Raw genomic sequence first — 18,287 nt, forward strand, 5'->3', positions numbered from 1 at the left:
TACATTCTGTCTTTATTTGCCCAGAAACTTGATATTAAATTATCCTTCAAACAGTTACAGATCAAGTTTTTCGTACTCGCGCTTCCCTTATTCAGTGTACTTTTACTTGTTTGAAAGTCCAAGCTCAGCACAAATGCAGTGTTCTGCTCATTCAGCAAATTGATTATTAGGAATGCTATTTTAAATGCTAAAAAGGAAAATCCCCCACAGCCTTCGGAAAGAATTAAGACGTTTATAGAGTCACAGTAAAAAGACCAAATAGCAAGGTAAATGAAACCTAGGGTTAGTTCACCCAAAAATGAAAATTCTGTCAGTATTTACTCACCTTCATGTTGTTCCAAACCTCTTTGTGTTTATTTGTTCTGCTGAACACAAAGGAAGATATTTGGAAGAATGTTTTAATCAAACAGATCTCAATCCCCATTGACTACCATAGTATTTTTCCTACTATGGTAGTCAATGGGGAATGAGATCTGTTTGATTAAAACATTCTTCCTTTGTGTTCAGCAGAACAAATAAACACATAGAGGTTTGGAACAACATGAGGGAGAGTAAATACTGACAGAATTTTCATTTTTGGGTGAACTAACCCTTTAAGGGGGTGGAGAGAGGGGAAAGTCTTGTAAAACTACAGTCTATTATTTAAAAATTGCCAATAAATTGCATGATGTAAAGTAGACTTGACATAAACGTCATTCAACCTTTCATGAAGAAAATGTACATGCAAAAAACAGAATAAATCTTCCCGAACTGATTTTCCTAAATATCCGTTCCTCAGAATGTGGAAGTGACTTTTTTTTTTTTTTTTTTCGTGGTGTAGCTACTATAAGTAAGTGACTTGTTAAATTTGCTCACATTTTAGGGTCACTGTTTGTAGAAAATGGATTATTCTGAAGAATACATTAGAATGGAGATGGAATGTGAACCAAAGAAATCATTTCGGAGAGGTTTGGAAGATTTACAATATCACGTTCAGTTGGAGATAAATCATTAAACTCATTTTTAAAGCAGGAGTGAAATTGAAATAAATGTAATTGCTAAACATTTTCCATGTCTTGACATTGACTGACTTTTTGTAATCATTATTTCAAAAGCAACTTTTATATTTGAAATGTAATTGGAAACGTGAATGTTGAATGTTTCTTCCTCGGGTATCATCAGATTTTTAATTTTTAACCAGTGAGTTTCAACAATTAATCATGTTCATGCTAATTATGGTTAGAAATATTTTGTACTGCTCATACTTCCAAGTAAACTATATGGCAGTTGTTCCAGCATCATTTTGCTACAGTCATGAATGATATCTCAAAATGTGTGGCATTGCAAAATTAAATTATTAGCCTAGCTATACATTTTATTGTATATGTGATATTACCAATATAGGCTAAATGAATCAAGGATTTTGTCTGTTTTCTGCAGGTCGCTCATGGAGCAGACAAACTGGCATCTTTGTGCTTCTAGGAACAGTTTGCATGATTATTTTCCTCATAATGACTTCTGTCATCTGTGAGTGGATTCAACTAAATATTGTATTGCTTCTGCTTTAATTTGGCAGTGTAATGGCTAAGTGACAAATAATGTGAACATGAACTGGTTATGAACTTTACTCTTATCACTGAACTGAGCTTTAATATTTGAATGAGCATATGAATATGTAAAAATAAGTTTGTCTGTTTATTTTGTTTTGAAGTTTCGCATCAAGAAAGAAAGTTCTCGATGCTGGAGAGTTGGATGAGCGGCCATTCTTCTAATATAAGCTCAGTCAAATCTGATTTTCAGATCACAGGTGGGAACTTCATCATAATCATCATCAAAGATTAGTTTTGGTAATGGAATGTTAATTAATAATTGTTTCTGACAGGTAGTGACTTAGAGAAGAAGGTTTCTGAGCTGCAGAACTTAGTGTCCAGTCTGAGTTCATCTTTGAACATGTCTGGAGCGAGTAACACAATGACCAACGGTTAGTGTCTTATATATATGGGGCGCCGTTTATAAAGCGGCTGACTCTGAAAATAACAGCAACGTTTTGTCGCATTTAGCTTGAAACTATGTTTAAAAAACTGGTATGAATTTTTGACGGGCACTTTTTAGCACATTTTACATCTATATTTGTCAACTTAGAGATATTTTAAATAGTTAAATCTAAATATTAAATGTTACACTTAAATTTTAAATGTTAAATCTAAATATTAAATCCAAATTTAAATGTTAAATCTAAATATAAATCTTAATATTAAATCTAAATGTTAAATCTAAATATAAATGTTATTATATATGTTAAATCTAAATATTGAATCTAAATATTTAGCTAATATGCAAATTGAAAATGCTGGTAACCGGAAGTGCCAAAATAAAAGCTCGATGAGGTCAGTATAAAAACCATCTCATGCGGGGAAATGCACTCTTGGACATCGATTATTGCGATAATAACTACCTAAAATAATAAACTCGTTTGGAGAAACTGTATTTGGAGAGTAGGCTACTTTGAGGTTAGTGTCACTTTTATGAAAGGTGCGCGACTTATGACCTGTAGTCATAATCGCCAGCCACGAGGGGGCTCACTTTGACTGATCTGTCACGTTCGCTTGCAAAAAGGCCAGCAGAGCTGCTTTCTGCTCGGCTAAAATGTGAAACGAATTATTATTTTAGGTAGTTATTATCACGATAATCCATTTCCAAGAGTCAATTTCCACAGATGAGATGGTTTTTATTCGTTATTTGACACTATAAACACTGACCTCCTCGAGCTTTTATTTTGGCACTTCCGATTACCAGCATTTTTAATTTGCATATTAAAAACATTTAGAATTCAACATTTAGATTTATATTTAACATTTATATTTAGATTTAACATTTATATTTAACATTTAGATTTAGCATTTACATTTAACATTTAGGCTATATTTAACATTTATATTTAGATTTAACATTTAGATTTAACATTTACATATTTAGATTTATATTTAACATTTAAATTTAGATTTAACATTTAGATTTAATATTTAGATTTAGCCTTTATTTAGCATTTAACATTTAGATTTAGATTTAACATTTATATTTAGCATTTACATTTATATTTAACATTTAATATTTAGATTGAACTATTTCAAATATCTCTAAGTTGACAAAGATAGATGTAAATGTGCTAAAAAGTGACCGTCAAAAATTCATACCAGTTTTTTAAACATAGTTTGGAGCTAAATGTGACAAAATGTTGCTGTTATTTTCAGAGTCAGCCGCTTTACAAACGGCGCCCCAAAATACTCGGGTATATACGGTACTTTAACATTGACGTTTAATTAAGAGATTGCAAGGCAGTTTAATTGATTCACAAAGTTCTTTACACTGAAGCACAAGGATGGTAACATTTCGATAACAAATTAATCATAAACAAAGTTGCAACATAACACTCTTCAAATGTCCTCCATGGAAATGTTTCGTTACCCGTCTGTTCTGGAATCTTCCATTTTTGCACGCTTCAAGTTTCTGACTGACGCTGGCTATGTGACATTGCAAATACTCTAATAGATTATCAGTGCATTGATCATTTACTTATTATTTGTCCCTCTCACTCTGTCCATAAGAAATGCATGCAAAGAAGTTGTCTAATATCGAGAGCTTGATCACTGATCTCGGCTCGTCACAGAGATCTCTCGCATCTAAAGAGGATCTACTACAAACACTGAGTGAGTGCTAGACGTTCATTCAGCTTTGAATCCTCAAATTTAAAACAGCATATCAAGGGGTTGAAGGTGTATATTTCTTGGCCCATGATAAAACTTTCTCTATTTATTTTTTTTCCTCCTGTAACGTTAGTGAGCCATTGGATTTCATCTCAACAGTTTCGTCCACGCATCTCGAGTTGTAAGACCTACAATTATATTAATTAAAATAAATACAAATACTAATTAAAATTTAAATAATACATATTTCATTAAAAAATGTTAAATATGATGTTCTACAGACTTAAGAACTGTATTAGAAGAAATCGTGCTGATATGTTGTATTTTTCTGACTTTTGTATTCAACAGTTGGCACGTCGAGTTCAGACCTGGAGGAACTGAAATCATCTATTCGAACTCTTTCTTATAAACTATCATTTACCTGTGAGTAAACTCTGACCTCAAGATGTAATAATGTGCTCAAATATATGCAGCTTCTGCTGTTATGCAGCAGAATAGCAGGTCATTTTACCAATACAGTTAATTATGAAGGGGGATCAGGTCTAGTCTAATTACACATTGTTACCTAGTCAACCGTTATCTGAGATTTGTTTTCATGATTGCCGAATGTAAATAGTTTTATCTCTAAAAACAGTTTAGCCTATAACGCTAGTTCAATGCTAGTATATAGGGCATAGAGTAATGACAAATAAAAATCGCTTGTTATTACCACTAACAAGGCTCAAAATAGCCCCATACCAAAACGACAGCATAACAAGGGTCCCTACATTCAAACCGAAGCGTTGAGAACTTTGTCAGTGTCCACACAGTTTAATAAGAAGATATTTTATACACACAGTAAATTTCGCGAATACAGGAAGAAGCCATCTTTGAAAAATAGTCTCTACCAGTCGATCTACGAACGCCGATCCAAGTGCGCTGAACTGTGCAGAATCTCATATGATCCGTTGTTTCCAGAAGAAACACAAACACAAACCGTTTACTTGTCTTCAATATGTACACGTAGCCTACTGTTCGCGCTCACCTTATCACCATTCACATCTCACCAGCGCACTTGGATCGGCGTTCGTAGATCGACTGGTAGAGACTATTTTTCCAAGATGGCTTCTTCCTGAATTCGCGAAATTTACTGTGTGTATAAAACATCTGCTTATTAAACTGTATGGACACTGACAAAGTTCTTAATGCTTCGGTTTGAATGTAGGGACTCTTTTTATGCTGTCGTGTTAGTGCGGGGCTATTTTGAGCCTTTTTAGTGGTAATAACAAGCGATTTTTATTTGTCATTACTCTATGCCCTATATACTAGCATTATACTAGCGTTATAGGCTAAACTGTTTTTAGAGATAAAACTATTTACATTCAGCAATCATGAAAACAAATCTCAGATAACGGTTGACTAGGTAACAATGTGTAATTAGACTAAAGGTTCGTTTTGCGCCGGAGTTGTCCTTTAAAGTAAATGAGAATAAGCATTGTGGGGTGTGTGTGGGGGGGGGGGGGTAATATTTAGTATTATCTGGGTAGGATGATTACATTTATTTAATCTGCATGAGACAAAAAACTGCTGTTTGCTCTGTAATTTTTACTTGGGGTGTGTAAAAAAAAGTATTGAAATACTCAATACTGTATTCAAATCATACAACATCCATACAGTTAAATAAGAATTTATGAAACCACCTCACAGAGAAAACTAGTCCTGCCCAAATATTGTTTATGGTGGTAGTTTACCTAAATGAAAATTATATCAATTTCAATAATTATAAATCATTTCATAAACTTCAAAGTAAAACATTTTTTTTTAATTAAATGTGAAAAATGTCTTCTGTACTACATTATGCTTTCTCTTCTCTCTCTCTCTCTCTCATAGACTTATTTCCTCCAGGCTGTTTTGAAATTGAGTGGATACCATTCAACAACAGCTGTTACCTGTTCTCTAGAGACAAAATGAACTGGACCCAAGCAAAAGATTACTGCGAAGAGCAGGGCGCTTTACTCTTAAAAACAGAAGACGGCTCTGAGAAGGAGTGGGTGCGTAACACACATAATCAAAAACTCTTTTCCTACCTTCCATTCTGTCTTTCAGTGATTCACTTTTATTCTCCTTCCTAGAAATTTCTTACCAACTTGGCCAAACCAAAAGACTACTGGGTCGGTCTAACAGACCAGAACACCGGAATATGGAGATGGGCGGATGACACTCCTTACGTCATGAATAAAGCGTGAGTTGAATATATAGAGAAGAGGATATTCGGTTCTCATTATAACATAAAAGTCCTCTAATGTGTTTTGTGCCATTGCTTTGGTAAAGTACCCATCAAATGAACTACAGTCGAAAGCACAATACAGTTTTTTCCACGTTTTGTACATTTTAAAGTTAAGTTAAAGGTATAGCGGAGGATCTTTCCGAATTTTAGAGAAGACCCGCCCTCTCCAATTTAAAAAAACAAAAAAAAACAAAATGCACATGCACAAACACAACACTCCCGAGAGGGAACGCCTACTATTACGCCTAGCACAATTATGTTGCAAATTGTAAACTAACTCAAAAATATTCATAAAAAAGACAACATGTCAAATGCCCTTGCGTGTTTTATTTACTTATTATACTGATCGATTGAGTGACCGAGGACTCAAGACATGATATGTACAACCCTGTATCACACAAAATACGATCTGAGGAAACTATTTTGCAAATCGCAATTACGTTACATAGCAACATATAAGCAGTGCTATTACGTTCCTTAACCTAATATGTCTCATTGTTAATACGTATTAATAAGTTATTTTTATACATAGTTGCGTATGGAGAAGTAGCTTGTTGCATTTGTGTAATAATAAACACACAAGGTTTTAGAATATGAACACATGAACACGCAAGGTTTTAGAATATTTCAGCGTGATACCATTTACCATTTTGGTCAAAAGGCTACTTTAGACAAATTGAGATGTTTACCGTGTCTATGCGGTGCATGACTCGTGCCAGGGCTAGCATTGCTAAGTAGCTTGCATTAACTTTTACTAGTGATTTTAAATGGATTTCTCCAAATAAATACGTCAACATATCACCAGAATGATTGACACTTAGATCGACCAATAGTATAGACTACCCACCTGGAAAAAGAAAATCCTCCGCTATACCTTTAAGAGCACTGTTGGCGGAAACGTGCAGATTAAGATTAATATTCCCTTATTTCTTCAGAATCCCAGCAAAACCTGATCGGCTTATTTTTTAGAGAAAGTTACTGTTATCTTCTTTTTAATCAATGTTTCATCAACAAATTTGCCTGGATTAATAAATAAGAAGCAAATATAGTAGACAATATCAGGACACGGAGAACCGGAGCGTCTCATCGTATAAGCCACTTATATCTATAGAAAGCTTGAAATGTCTACTTTTAAACAAAACAATTGAAAAAAATAAATTGGCTACTCTCTGCTTATGTAGGCTAATTCATATGAAGTGTGCGAAGATGGCGAGTCTGCATCGACAACTTCGTCTTTGCAGCCACTGACATAGAAAACACTAGTTTATTAATAAACAATTCAAATGTTTCATGCATGATCATTACTTTTCAGGCTGCACTTCTGAGTTATTTCTGAGATTCTGGATTTGGAGTGAGATTATTTGCGTGTTTTGTTATTGTGTAAAGGATCGGCCTCTTCTCTAAGGCCCCGTCCACACTACTGCGTTTTCGTTTAAAAAACGACCTTTTGCTACGTTTGCACCTCCCGTCCAGATTAAAACGGGAAAAACGAAGACGTAAAATGGAGATGTTTAGAAACGCTGCAGCTCCGTTTTGCGTTTTGAATCTCCGGAGGGCATTTTAGTGTGGACGAGACAAAACGTACGACTTCATAAACGCTGACGCAGGGGCTGACGCTCTATGATTGGGTGTTATCAGTCATGGCGTGTCCTTCCCTGATTCGTCAGCCACCGTTTTCACCGGCACGTGCATGCCCAGTGTTGGTGAATGGTCACGTGATCCTCGTTTTCAGTCGTTTTAATGTGGACCGAGATCATTTCTAATACGCAGATAAAACGCTGGTGTGGACGGAGATCGTATTCGTTTTAATTCTCCGTTTTTAAATGAAAACGCAGTAGTGTGGACGGGGCCTAAAGAGCAGCAGTTCATTTGCATTTAAAGGGTTTTTGCTAACACCCAAAAAGGGGCAAATATGACCATAGACATATACACTAGACCAGTGTTGTAGTACTCGAGACTCGGACTCGTCTCGGACTCGGTCTCGGGACCATATTTTAGTGGTCTTGGTCTTGTCATGGACTCGTGTCCATTTGGACTCGGAATTGACTCGTACTCGAACATTTTTTTTTTTAGGACTCGGAATTATTCCCGAGTCCACTCGAGTTCAATGAAAAATATTTTTCATGATTATTAATGTATGTCAATAAAATATTTCTTTAAATTGATTGACACGCCCAGTGATTGGTGATTTTCTAGTGCGCAACTGCACATGACAAATTGTGATAAAATTACTTTTAACACCACCTACTATGTGGCCTTTTTACCCGAAACTGATCATATTTTTTAAACTCCAAGTAAGTTCATTAAAAAAAAAAAGGATTTCTCTAAGTAAATAAAAGTAAATTAGGTAATCAACCCTCACTGGTCTCGGTCTCGACTCGGACTCGACCGTCTCTGGTCTCGGACTCGACTCTCTATGGACTCGGTCTTGACTCGGACTCGACTCTCTCTGGTCTCGGTGTCGACTCGGACTCGAGTGAGGTGGTCTCGACTACAACACTGCACTAGACGTCACCTTGGCTACGGCAGTTTATTGAAACGAATGCGTCAATAGAGCCGCCATCTTGGAACAGGGGAGCCCCTCCACTTTAACGCATTAGAGCCAATGTAGACACAGGTCTAACGGAAATAAAATCACCATAAATCATCATGAATGTGATTTTTCTCTTTTTTTTTTTTGGTTTGTTCCAACGGTCAGATGTGTTTATCATTGATTCCAGAAAGAAAGAAAAAAAAAAATCATTTTAAAAAAACAACAACATTCTTCCTAGTTCAGATTTCATCCGTGAACATCATACGCAGCACAAAAGTCCGCCACCATCAATGAATTTGAAGTAAAGGCAGAGATAGCAGCGTTACCTAGCTACTTCCTATGACAAGACCCCTGTTCCAAGATGGCGGCGGTTTTGACGCATGCTTAGAACCCCAAGGTGACGTCTATGAAATATGACAAGCTATAATAAATGGGTGACACCATAGATTTATATTGCATTGTGTGAAGTTTTATGGATGTGTCCGTCTTTGATATTACTTCGGTTACTGGTAAGAGAATACGGGCTCTCGTTGCACGTTCATACACGCAGTATTCGAGGTGCTGCTGTAAGTTTCTGTGTGAACGGGACACCTCGAAGTAAATGCGGTTGTCAATCCCAAAAATTGACTGTAGACTTAAACACTTTCTGATTGGACATTGCGTTCACACGCTCAACAGATATGTCTGTGATTGGCAGAAATGCTGGTATCGTCACATTTTTTCATTTTCAATACTGATTTGGTACCAAAGTAACTGTACTTTGGCAACCCTAGTAACACACTTTAGGTTATATTTTCAGACAATGGAGAATTGGGCAGCCAGATGAGTGGACTGAACACAACTTGGGAGACAAAGGAGAGGAAGGAGAGGACTGTGTGCAGTTTGGATTTGATGGGTTCTTTAATGATATCCACTGCTCATCCAAATTGCAGTTTATATGTAAAAAGGGAAATTTGGACTAAAAATAGCTGTTTTGAGTTTATTGAGTTTTTGTGTGTGAAGTGAGAATTATTCTCAATTTGTTTGTCTTTGTTTGTGTAAATTACAAATCACATTAATGATGTGTTTATCAATGTTGTGGTGTAGTTACTAATATGACTAAATTAATATCTCATACCAAATTAACCCTGTTCACTTTAATGTTCAACAGTTAACAAATTCACATTGATAAACTGTATATCAAATACTTATAATAATCATAAATAAAATTACGTGCCTTCCTGTCATGCAGTAAAAAGGATCTGAATGATGTCCTGAATTTTGTGATTAAATAAATCATTATTGTAATAGAGTGCCGAAGTTACGACGCCATAGGCCAAAACGCGGAAGTGAGTTAGCATTTTAGCATTATGGTTCCCTCGCTCTAAAGTCTATGGGATTTAATAGCATCTGATTGTTTTTGTTCATTTGTACATTCTGTCTTTATTTGCCCAGCAACTTGATATTAAATTATCATTCGAACAGTTACAGATCAAGTTTTTCGTACTCGCGCTTCCCTAATTCAGTGTATTTTTACTTGTTTGAAAGTCCAAGCTCAGCACAAATGCAGTGTTCTGCTCATTCAGCAAATTGATTATTAGGAATGCCATTTTAAATGTTAAAAAGGAAAATCCCCCACAGCCTTCTGAAAGAATTAAGACATTAATGGAGTCACACAAGTAGAAAGACCAAATAGTAAGTTAAATGAGACAAAATTGAAAAACTAGATCCATGGAATGGGACACTTTTTTTGGGAGTGGGGAGAAAGGGGGATGTCTTGTATTTTTGCATGTTGCACGTATAAATTGCATGTTGGCAAATCAACTAATTGCGTGATGTAAAGTAGACATGACATGAGCGTCATTGAACATGTCATGAAGAAAATGTACATGCAGAAAAATACAAAAATAAACGTTTTCATAAATGTAAAAGAATAACGAGAATCTTTGCAGCTTGAATTCCCCAAATATCAGTTCCTCAGAATGTGGAAGTGACATTTTTTTTAAGGAACACGACTGCATAAATGATTAATATATAGGAGGTGGTGTTTTTAATTTCAACTATAAGAAGCAAGTGACTGTTAAATTTGCTCACATTTTTTGCTCCTTTTTGTAGAAAATGGATTATTCTGAAGAATACGTTAGAATGGAGATGGAATGTGAACCAAAGAAATCATTTTGGAGAGGTTTGGAAGATTTTCAATGTCATTCAGGAGAAATCATAAAGCATTAATTTAGGCTTTTTACAGCATTAGTAAAATGGAAAAGGTTTCGCAATTACATTTAATTTAAATGTTATACTTTTTTAATCATTATTTCAAAAGGAACTTTTATATTTAAAATGTAATTGGAATTGAGAATGCTTTGATTGTTTCATAAGGTGTTGTTGGTATAATGGATATCTCTTTTAACCAGTGAGCTTCAATAACCAAGTTCATGCTAATTATGTGTGTGTAGCATATATATATATATATAGAGAGAGAGAGAGAGAGAGAGAGAGAGAGAGAGAGAGAGAGAGAGAGAGAGAGAGAGACACACACACACTGCAACACTGCATTATTTGAGCTTTACACATTGGATCGTTTTTGCTGTTCACGGTCAGGGACTACTTTTCTTCTGGCGGAAGGAAGCCTTTTAGTGATTTTTACTTCATGAAAGTTGCACTAATACATATTTTTACTTTAATATTTTTATTGTGTGGTAATCGTTTTATAAACGCAACAAGGTACTCGAACGAAGTAAGTGCTGTATCGTGAATAAGTAACGGCGGAAGGGGGGCGTTGTTAGGCACGACGCGAAGCGTTACCTATTCACGACACAGCACAGCCTATCGTACCTTATTGCTTTTTTTAAAGAGTTGCAGAAAGAAAGTAGAAAGACCAAATAGCAAATTAAATAAGACAAAATGAAAAACATGTTTTTTTCCTTACCGCTCGTAATATGATGATTGAAACAAACTTCTAACGGTATGTTACTTAGAAGAGTGATGGCTTTTCCCCGTGTTGTGCCTAATTTCGCCCCCCTGCCAAATTATTACCCCCTCGTTGAAATCAGTACCTGATTGCCCAGATTTAACGGCTCTGCTGATTGCCTAATCCTACCCCCTCCCCCACAACTAATCCTAAACCTGCTAGGGGGGTAATAATTTGGCGGGGCTGGGGGTCAGCACCATTTTGCTACAGTCATTTATATTTCAAAATTTGAGGACAAATGCAAAAAGAATTAAAACATGGCATTGCAAAATTAAATGATTACATGTCGACATTGTATATGTGATATTACCAATATAAATGAATCAAGGATTTTGTCTGTTTTCTGCAGGTCGCTCATGGAGCAGACAAACTGGCATCCTTGTGCTTCTAGGAACAGTTTGCATGATTTTTTTCCTCATCATGACTTCTGTCATCTGTGAGTGGATTAAACAAAAGACTATTGCTACTAAACAGTGGCATGGACTGCAACGTGTTTAAGATCAAAATGTACTAAACTGCTAATTTTGATATGAACTGAACTGCTTTGCTCTGAGCTTTAATGAACTATTTGAATTTGCATATGAATAAAATACAATGCAGAGAGGCTTAATTTGTTTGTTTGTTTATTTTGTTTTGAAGTTTCGCATCAAGAAAGAAAGTTCTCAATGCTGGAGAGTTGGATGAGAAGCCATTCTTCTAATATAAGCTCAGTCAAATCTGATTTTCAGATCACAGGTGGGAACTTCATCATCATCATCGTCATCATCATCACAGATCAGTTTTGGTATGGAATGTTAATTAATAATTGTTTCTGACAGGTAGCGACTTGGAAAAGAAGGTTTCTGAGCTGCAGAACTTAGTGTCCAGTCTGAGTTCATCTTTGAACACGACTAACACAATGACCAGTTAGTGTCTACTTTAACACTGATGTTTTATTAGGACATTTATGGATAGAACAAATACTGAAGTTATTAGGATGATAATTCATGATCTTTTGTAATCTGTTTAGAACAAAGTTTAAACATAAAATGTGACCACCAATGTCTGTTTGGCGTCAAATCTGCAATGAATGCAATGAATTTTTGCATGATTTAAAGGAGTAGTTCACTTTTAAAAAAGAATGTTTGCTGATAATTTACTCACCCCCGTGTCATCCAAGATGTCCATGTCTTTCTTTCTTCAGTCGAAAAGAAATTAAGGTTTTTGATGAAAACAGGATTTTTTCTAAATATAATGGACTTCAATGGGGTCCAAATGAGAGTTTCAGTGCAGCTTCAAAGGGCTTTAAACGACACCAGACGATGAATAAGGGTCTTATCTAGCGAAACGAGCGGCCATTTAAAAAATGAATACAGAAGTTTAAGTTTTATATGCACAAATGCTAGCCTTGCTCGACTCTCCTGTTCGAACTCGTTCATCAAAATGAACAAATCTTTTTTCGAGTCATTTCATTCATTTTGTTCGTTGAATGCACCAAATGATTCGAAAAAAGATTTGTTCATTTTGATGAACGAGTTCAAACAGGAGAGTCACGAACGCGCATCACAGAACAGAGCAAGGTGAGCATTTTTGCTTATAAAACTTAAACTTTTCTCTTTATTTTTTAAATGACCGCTCGTTTCGCTTGATAAGACCCTTATTCATCATCTGGTGTCGTTTAAAGCCCTTTGAAGCTGCACTGAAACTCTCATTTGGACCTTGAACCGTTTGGTCCCCATTGAAGTCCATTATATGGAGAAAATCCTGGAATGTTTTCATCAAAAACCTTCATTTCTTTTCGACTGAGGAAAGAAAGACGTGGACTTCTTGGATGACATGGGGGCGAGTAAATTATCAGCAAAGGTTCTTTTAAAAGTGAACCACTCCTTTAAGTTTATTGTGCATAAAAATATTGATTTACTTATCATTTGTCCCCTACTCTCCAAAAGAAGTGAATGAAAAGAAGTTGTCTAATATTGAGACCTTGATGACCGATCTCGGCTCGTCACTGAGTTCCCTCGCAAACGTACAAAAGGACAGCCAACAAAAGCTGGGTGAGTGCTGAATGTACATTCAGCTTTGAATAATCCTCATATTTAAGATAAGCTGTTTATTTATATTTCTTTCTCCTACAGAGCACCAAAAGGATCTGATGGACGAGTTGGGCTCTGCGGTAACAAATCTTAGGTTTCAAGTAACCCAGGGCCATCGCAGTCTAATTTCATCTCTGATTTTTAATCGAAGTAATTAAAAAAATTCATGAAATATCATGTTCTTCAGAATTGTGCTTTTATGTTAGAGGTAATCAGGCTGATATATTGTTCTGTTTGGCTTTTGTCTCCGGCTAAAGTGGACTCAAACTCACTGAAGGACGTGAAGAATACAGTGGAGGAACTGAGATCATTTGTTCAAGCTTTGTCTTATAAACTATCACTAAGCAGTGAGTAAACTCTGAATAAAAGGTGCAATATTGTGCGTATGTAATTTTTTTTTTTATTTTAATGATGTTATTTTGTTATATATTGTATAAATAATATAGAATAATCACAGATTCTGTGCAGGATTAAATTACATTAATTTGCATGAAATGAAAAACAGTAAGTGATTTGCTGTGGGGTTTTTCGTGAGAAAAAACTCGGATGTGTTTGATTCAGACGGACGGTATTAATATCATCGAACATCAGAGTTGACTAACCGAGTGTCTCAGAGAGAGCTGGAGTAAGTGATGACAGATATTTTGTTTGTCTGAGAACTAAAGTGTTAAATTACTCTCACAGACGCACTTACATCCGGCTGTACTGGAACTGAGTGGATCCAGTTCAGAAACAGCTGTTACCTGTTCTCTAGTCACTCCTTGAACTGGACACAAGCAAAAGATTACTGCGAAGAACAGGGCGCGCTACTCTTAAAAACTGAAAACGGCACTAAGGACGAGTGGGTGAGTAACAGAAACACACACACACAGTAACACACTTTTCCTTGACCCTTTCAGGCGGAGTGGTCACTGTGAGGAACCACCTAGCCTATATTTTATTGCTCATATTGCATTATAATTTATTAAAGCAGGAATGTTTCCATTTTTACGGTGTTAAAAGTGCAAAATGCTAATATACATGCATATAAGAAAACTACAACTAGGGATGTTTATTGGAAATTTTCCCCAACCGACAAGTGAAGCTCATTAACCATTAACCGACAAGATTTTTTTAATTAGAATTAAATTAAAATAGAATAGATTAGTGTCTGTGACCCATTAAAAATACAAACATTTGTTTTTCGAGGGTTTAGTTTTGCATGTGCATAACAACATAAACAACAGAACATGAGGATACAAACATCGTCACAACAATTTGCGCATAAAGACCTTACATAATGAACTGTTATATTTTTATTACATTAGAATGAGCATTTCTCTACACACACACACACACTTGAAATGAAAAGAGTCCCTAAACGGACAAACGCGTTTCGTCACTAGACCATTTCACAAGATGTAAACAACACTGGTCCAGAAACACTTCCTGTTTTAGTTTGTAACTGTTTTCTTTATTTCACACGTAAAGAAAACATCTTAAAGATGCTTGTTTAACTTTTTGATTCAGTTTTATGTGTTCTGTTGGTTGTATTTTATCCTAGCTTTTATGTAGTGTTAAAAAACTGAAACAGGAAGTGCTTCTGGACCAGTGGACCAGTGTTGTTTACATCTTGCAAAAAAACACAATCATGAACAAGTGACAATATTATTCGCAATGACATCGTTTTACTGAATAATTAAGTAAGTTTAATTTCTTAATTTATTGTTGTAAAGAAACCTCATTGCTGAACTGGCTACGACGACATCATTTCCTGTCGGCCACCGTAACTTCCGTTGGTTGCAATTCGCAACCTCACCACTAGATGCCGCTATCACACACTGCACATTTACCGTCCTAAAACGTACAACCTGTGGTGTTATTGTTATTATGCCACGCACATTTCTGAGCACGTGAAGGATGATGTTTATCGTGGATATTGGAACACATGTGAAGTAAAAAGCCTGGTTTATATAATAAGTTCTAGCTTAGCATCCAAATACATCGCAAATGTGGAAACCTCGTGCCAAATGAGAGAGGTAAGGCAAAGTTGGTCCAACGCAGGTTTCTGTTTTCACTTTAAATTTTGTTTTGTCTTGACGTTTATAAAGCTACTTTTCCTTTTCATTGTTGTTCCGTTCTCAATTTTGTAACATTTAAAGGATTTGTTATGGCGTTAGGGGAACTAAAATTGCCTTATTTACCGGTATTTTACTTAATGTTATAATAAAATGTAACTTATACGCAAACTGTTTTCTAAAAGCTCAATTTTATATGTTTAACGTTTTCAAAATGTCTTGAAAAATGACTTGCATTACTTTTTAAACCGTTTAACCGATCGTCGTATTAACCGTCGAAATTCTTGCTCTTGGTTAACCAGTTAGTTATTAGCATACCTATAACTACAACTATAATATTACAATTTTATAAGGAAAACTTTGGAGGTTTTCACTGTAACCATAAGCAGGAAAAACAGGGTTGTTACAGTACATAAATGTAACCATTTTGTGTATACGGGAGATATTACCACTCGGTGTCTGTGCATGAAAGGGTTAATACCTTTTATTCTGCCTAGGAATTTGTTACCCATTTTGCCAAACCATTTGAGTACTGGATCGGTCTAACGGAGCACAACACGGGCCAGTGGAGATGGGCGGATGACACTCCTTGCACCATGGACAAAGTGTGAGTTCAATTATGCAGTCAGAGTTTTCCATATCAAATTCATTTTCCATTACTTCCATTCCCTTATAAACAGATGTATCCACAGCTTCCATAGGATATCTTAAAATTATTCCCCGCAATTATTGCCCTTTATAAACGAAAGTAGGATAGGAAGCAATCAAATCAAGATAACGTTTTGGTGTTGTTGTTTTTTTGTTTTTGTTTTCACATAGCTGCAGCATAGACTTAAAATACTCCGTCATTAATGGTCATATAAATAAAATCAATACATGATTATAAACTATAGAGGGTCTTCTTTTTTTGTGTACACTCTTATTAATATCAAAACCTTGTGTTTCTGTAAAATAAATAAAATTAACAGAGTGTGCTTTCTTGGCTAGTCTTGATCAGCAGCAATATATATATATAAAATAAAGTAAACAATTACTTTTAGTCATTAACGCACACGACTCAAGAAGGAATTAGGAAGGAAACAACACATGAACCATCTCTCAATGATGAAGCGAAACGAAACTAAAAGTTCTGCACACAGTCACCTGACCAATGCTGTGGTTTGATTGGCTGTCCGTTAGCGTGATTGGGGCATGACCACTATGTCGGCTTGTTGGTATATTTGCTAAATGGATAATAAAGCAGATGGCGCCGCTGACCTCCTCTTCTACAATAACCACGCATAAACAAAATTCTCTCAAAAATACAGACATGTACATACATGTTGCTCACATATTATGGTTGCCCTGTTTGTGCTAAATATAGTGTAATTTCACCTGTGCCATTGATATGTTTATAATAAGTAACTGAAAAAAGCACAAATGGCAGAACATGTCAAAACATCTCAATGACCCCAAAAACACCCTAGACCCCAGAGGGTTAAACAACCTTTCAGCCATTTAACCCTCTGGGGTTGTTCGTTTCAGTCACACTCGGGGTGTTCGGGTCCAAATGGACCCAAAGGGCGGGATTCATATTTAAAAAAAAAAAAAAAATCATGATTTTTTTTTTTTTTACTCTTTTTTTTTTTATAATATTTTTTTTTTTACTTTTTGGTGTTTTGAGAAAAATTCAAAAATATTATTATTTTTTTTATAATTAGTATTAATGCAATAATTATGACAAAATTTCCCCCCATTGAACATAATAGAATTTTTTTTTTTTTTTTAAAGCTGTATTTCATTTTAGAGTCAAGCCTAGACCTCATAAAAGCAATTTTTGAAATGAGATGGATGCCATCTGGTGGACAAACTGAGCATTTAAAAAAAATGCAAAACACATGTATAAACTGAATTTTTTGGTGTGTTTGTGTATAAAAGTGTGTTTGTGTGTGTGTGTCTGGATGTGTCTGTTTTGCACTCTTGATGTTTTATAAATGATGTTTAATTTTCCATGCGGCTCCATTTGGACCCCAACACCCCAAGTGTGACTATTTTTTTTTACAACCACTTAGACTATTCACATTTTTTGGGGGTGTTCAAATACCAAATACCAACAAAGTCACCAAATTTCGGACCATTAAATTTTTTTTATTTAAATTCTTCGGGTCCATTTGGGCCGAACAACCCCAGAGGGTTAAATAGTTGTTGTTGGTCATGCACATGGGATTACATTACAAAAATAAATTTTCTATAAGCATTTTTTGGCTTTGGTTACAGACACTGGGGACCTGGGCAGCCGGATGACTGGCAAGGACATAAAAAAGGCGGAGGAGAGGACTGTGCACATATAACAGGAGTTTCAAATATTAATGACAACCACTGCTCCAACGAAATTAAATTTATATGTAAAGGACCTAAGGATTCTTAATGGCAACCTGTGTGTGTTGCTTCAAGATAGCAACCATACATTTGTTTATTTTTTTCTTTATTCGTTTATAATCCTTTAATCATAATCATTTCATTATTACATTTCATCTTATAACCGTGTATTCATTTTCTTCACATTACTTGCTAATCTTACGATTGTGTGGTTTCAAGAGATATTTGAGTTCACAAATTAAGAGATTTTTACAGTGATCTTCCATGGCTTTTGCTTCGGGACAATGGCACTTGTTGCATGCACTGAAAAAAATGATTTTTGCTGCTTGTTCAAATCGCTTAATAGGTGGTTAGCAGTCACGTGATTG

At 35.5% G+C, this 18,287-nt stretch overlaps 2 protein-coding genes across 3 annotated transcripts; both read left to right on the plus strand.

Annotated features, from left to right (window-relative positions):
- Positions 1 to 592: 592 nt before the first annotated feature.
- On the plus strand, positions 593 to 9,708 carry asgr1c.2 (asialoglycoprotein receptor 1c, tandem duplicate 2). Its single transcript, XM_039661494.2, has 10 exons — positions 593 to 947; positions 1,420 to 1,506; positions 1,691 to 1,786; positions 1,862 to 1,960; positions 3,585 to 3,686; positions 3,817 to 3,864; positions 4,032 to 4,106; positions 5,553 to 5,713; positions 5,795 to 5,904; positions 9,282 to 9,708. Exons 1-10 carry the CDS (start codon positions 881 to 883, stop codon positions 9,442 to 9,444), a joined length of 1,008 nt encoding a protein of 335 aa, XP_039517428.2. The 5' UTR covers positions 593 to 880; the 3' UTR covers positions 9,445 to 9,708.
- A 133-nt stretch (positions 9,709 to 9,841) lies between these two features.
- On the plus strand, positions 9,842 to 18,214 carry LOC120471614 (C-type lectin domain family 10 member A). 2 transcript variants are annotated; one of them, XM_039661491.2, is made up of 10 exons: positions 9,842 to 10,646; positions 11,782 to 11,868; positions 12,072 to 12,167; positions 12,251 to 12,337; positions 13,361 to 13,465; positions 13,547 to 13,654; positions 13,762 to 13,851; positions 14,189 to 14,349; positions 16,059 to 16,168; positions 17,818 to 18,214. In XM_039661491.2, the coding sequence occupies exons 1-10, from the start codon at positions 10,580 to 10,582 to the stop codon at positions 17,966 to 17,968; spliced, it is 1,062 nt and encodes a 353-aa protein (XP_039517425.2). In that variant the 5' UTR covers positions 9,842 to 10,579; the 3' UTR covers positions 17,969 to 18,214. The 2 variants fall into 2 exon arrangements, with proteins under 2 accessions (XP_039517425.2, XP_039517427.2); XM_039661493.2 differs by having other exon boundaries at positions 13,364 to 13,465.
- Positions 18,215 to 18,287: the final 73 nt, after the last annotated feature.

Source organism: Pimephales promelas, chromosome 4 (assembly GCF_988280905.1).
Source record: "Pimephales promelas chromosome 4, fPimPro1.hap1.1, whole genome shotgun sequence".
NCBI classification, from domain to species: domain Eukaryota; kingdom Metazoa; phylum Chordata; class Actinopteri; order Cypriniformes; family Leuciscidae; genus Pimephales; species Pimephales promelas.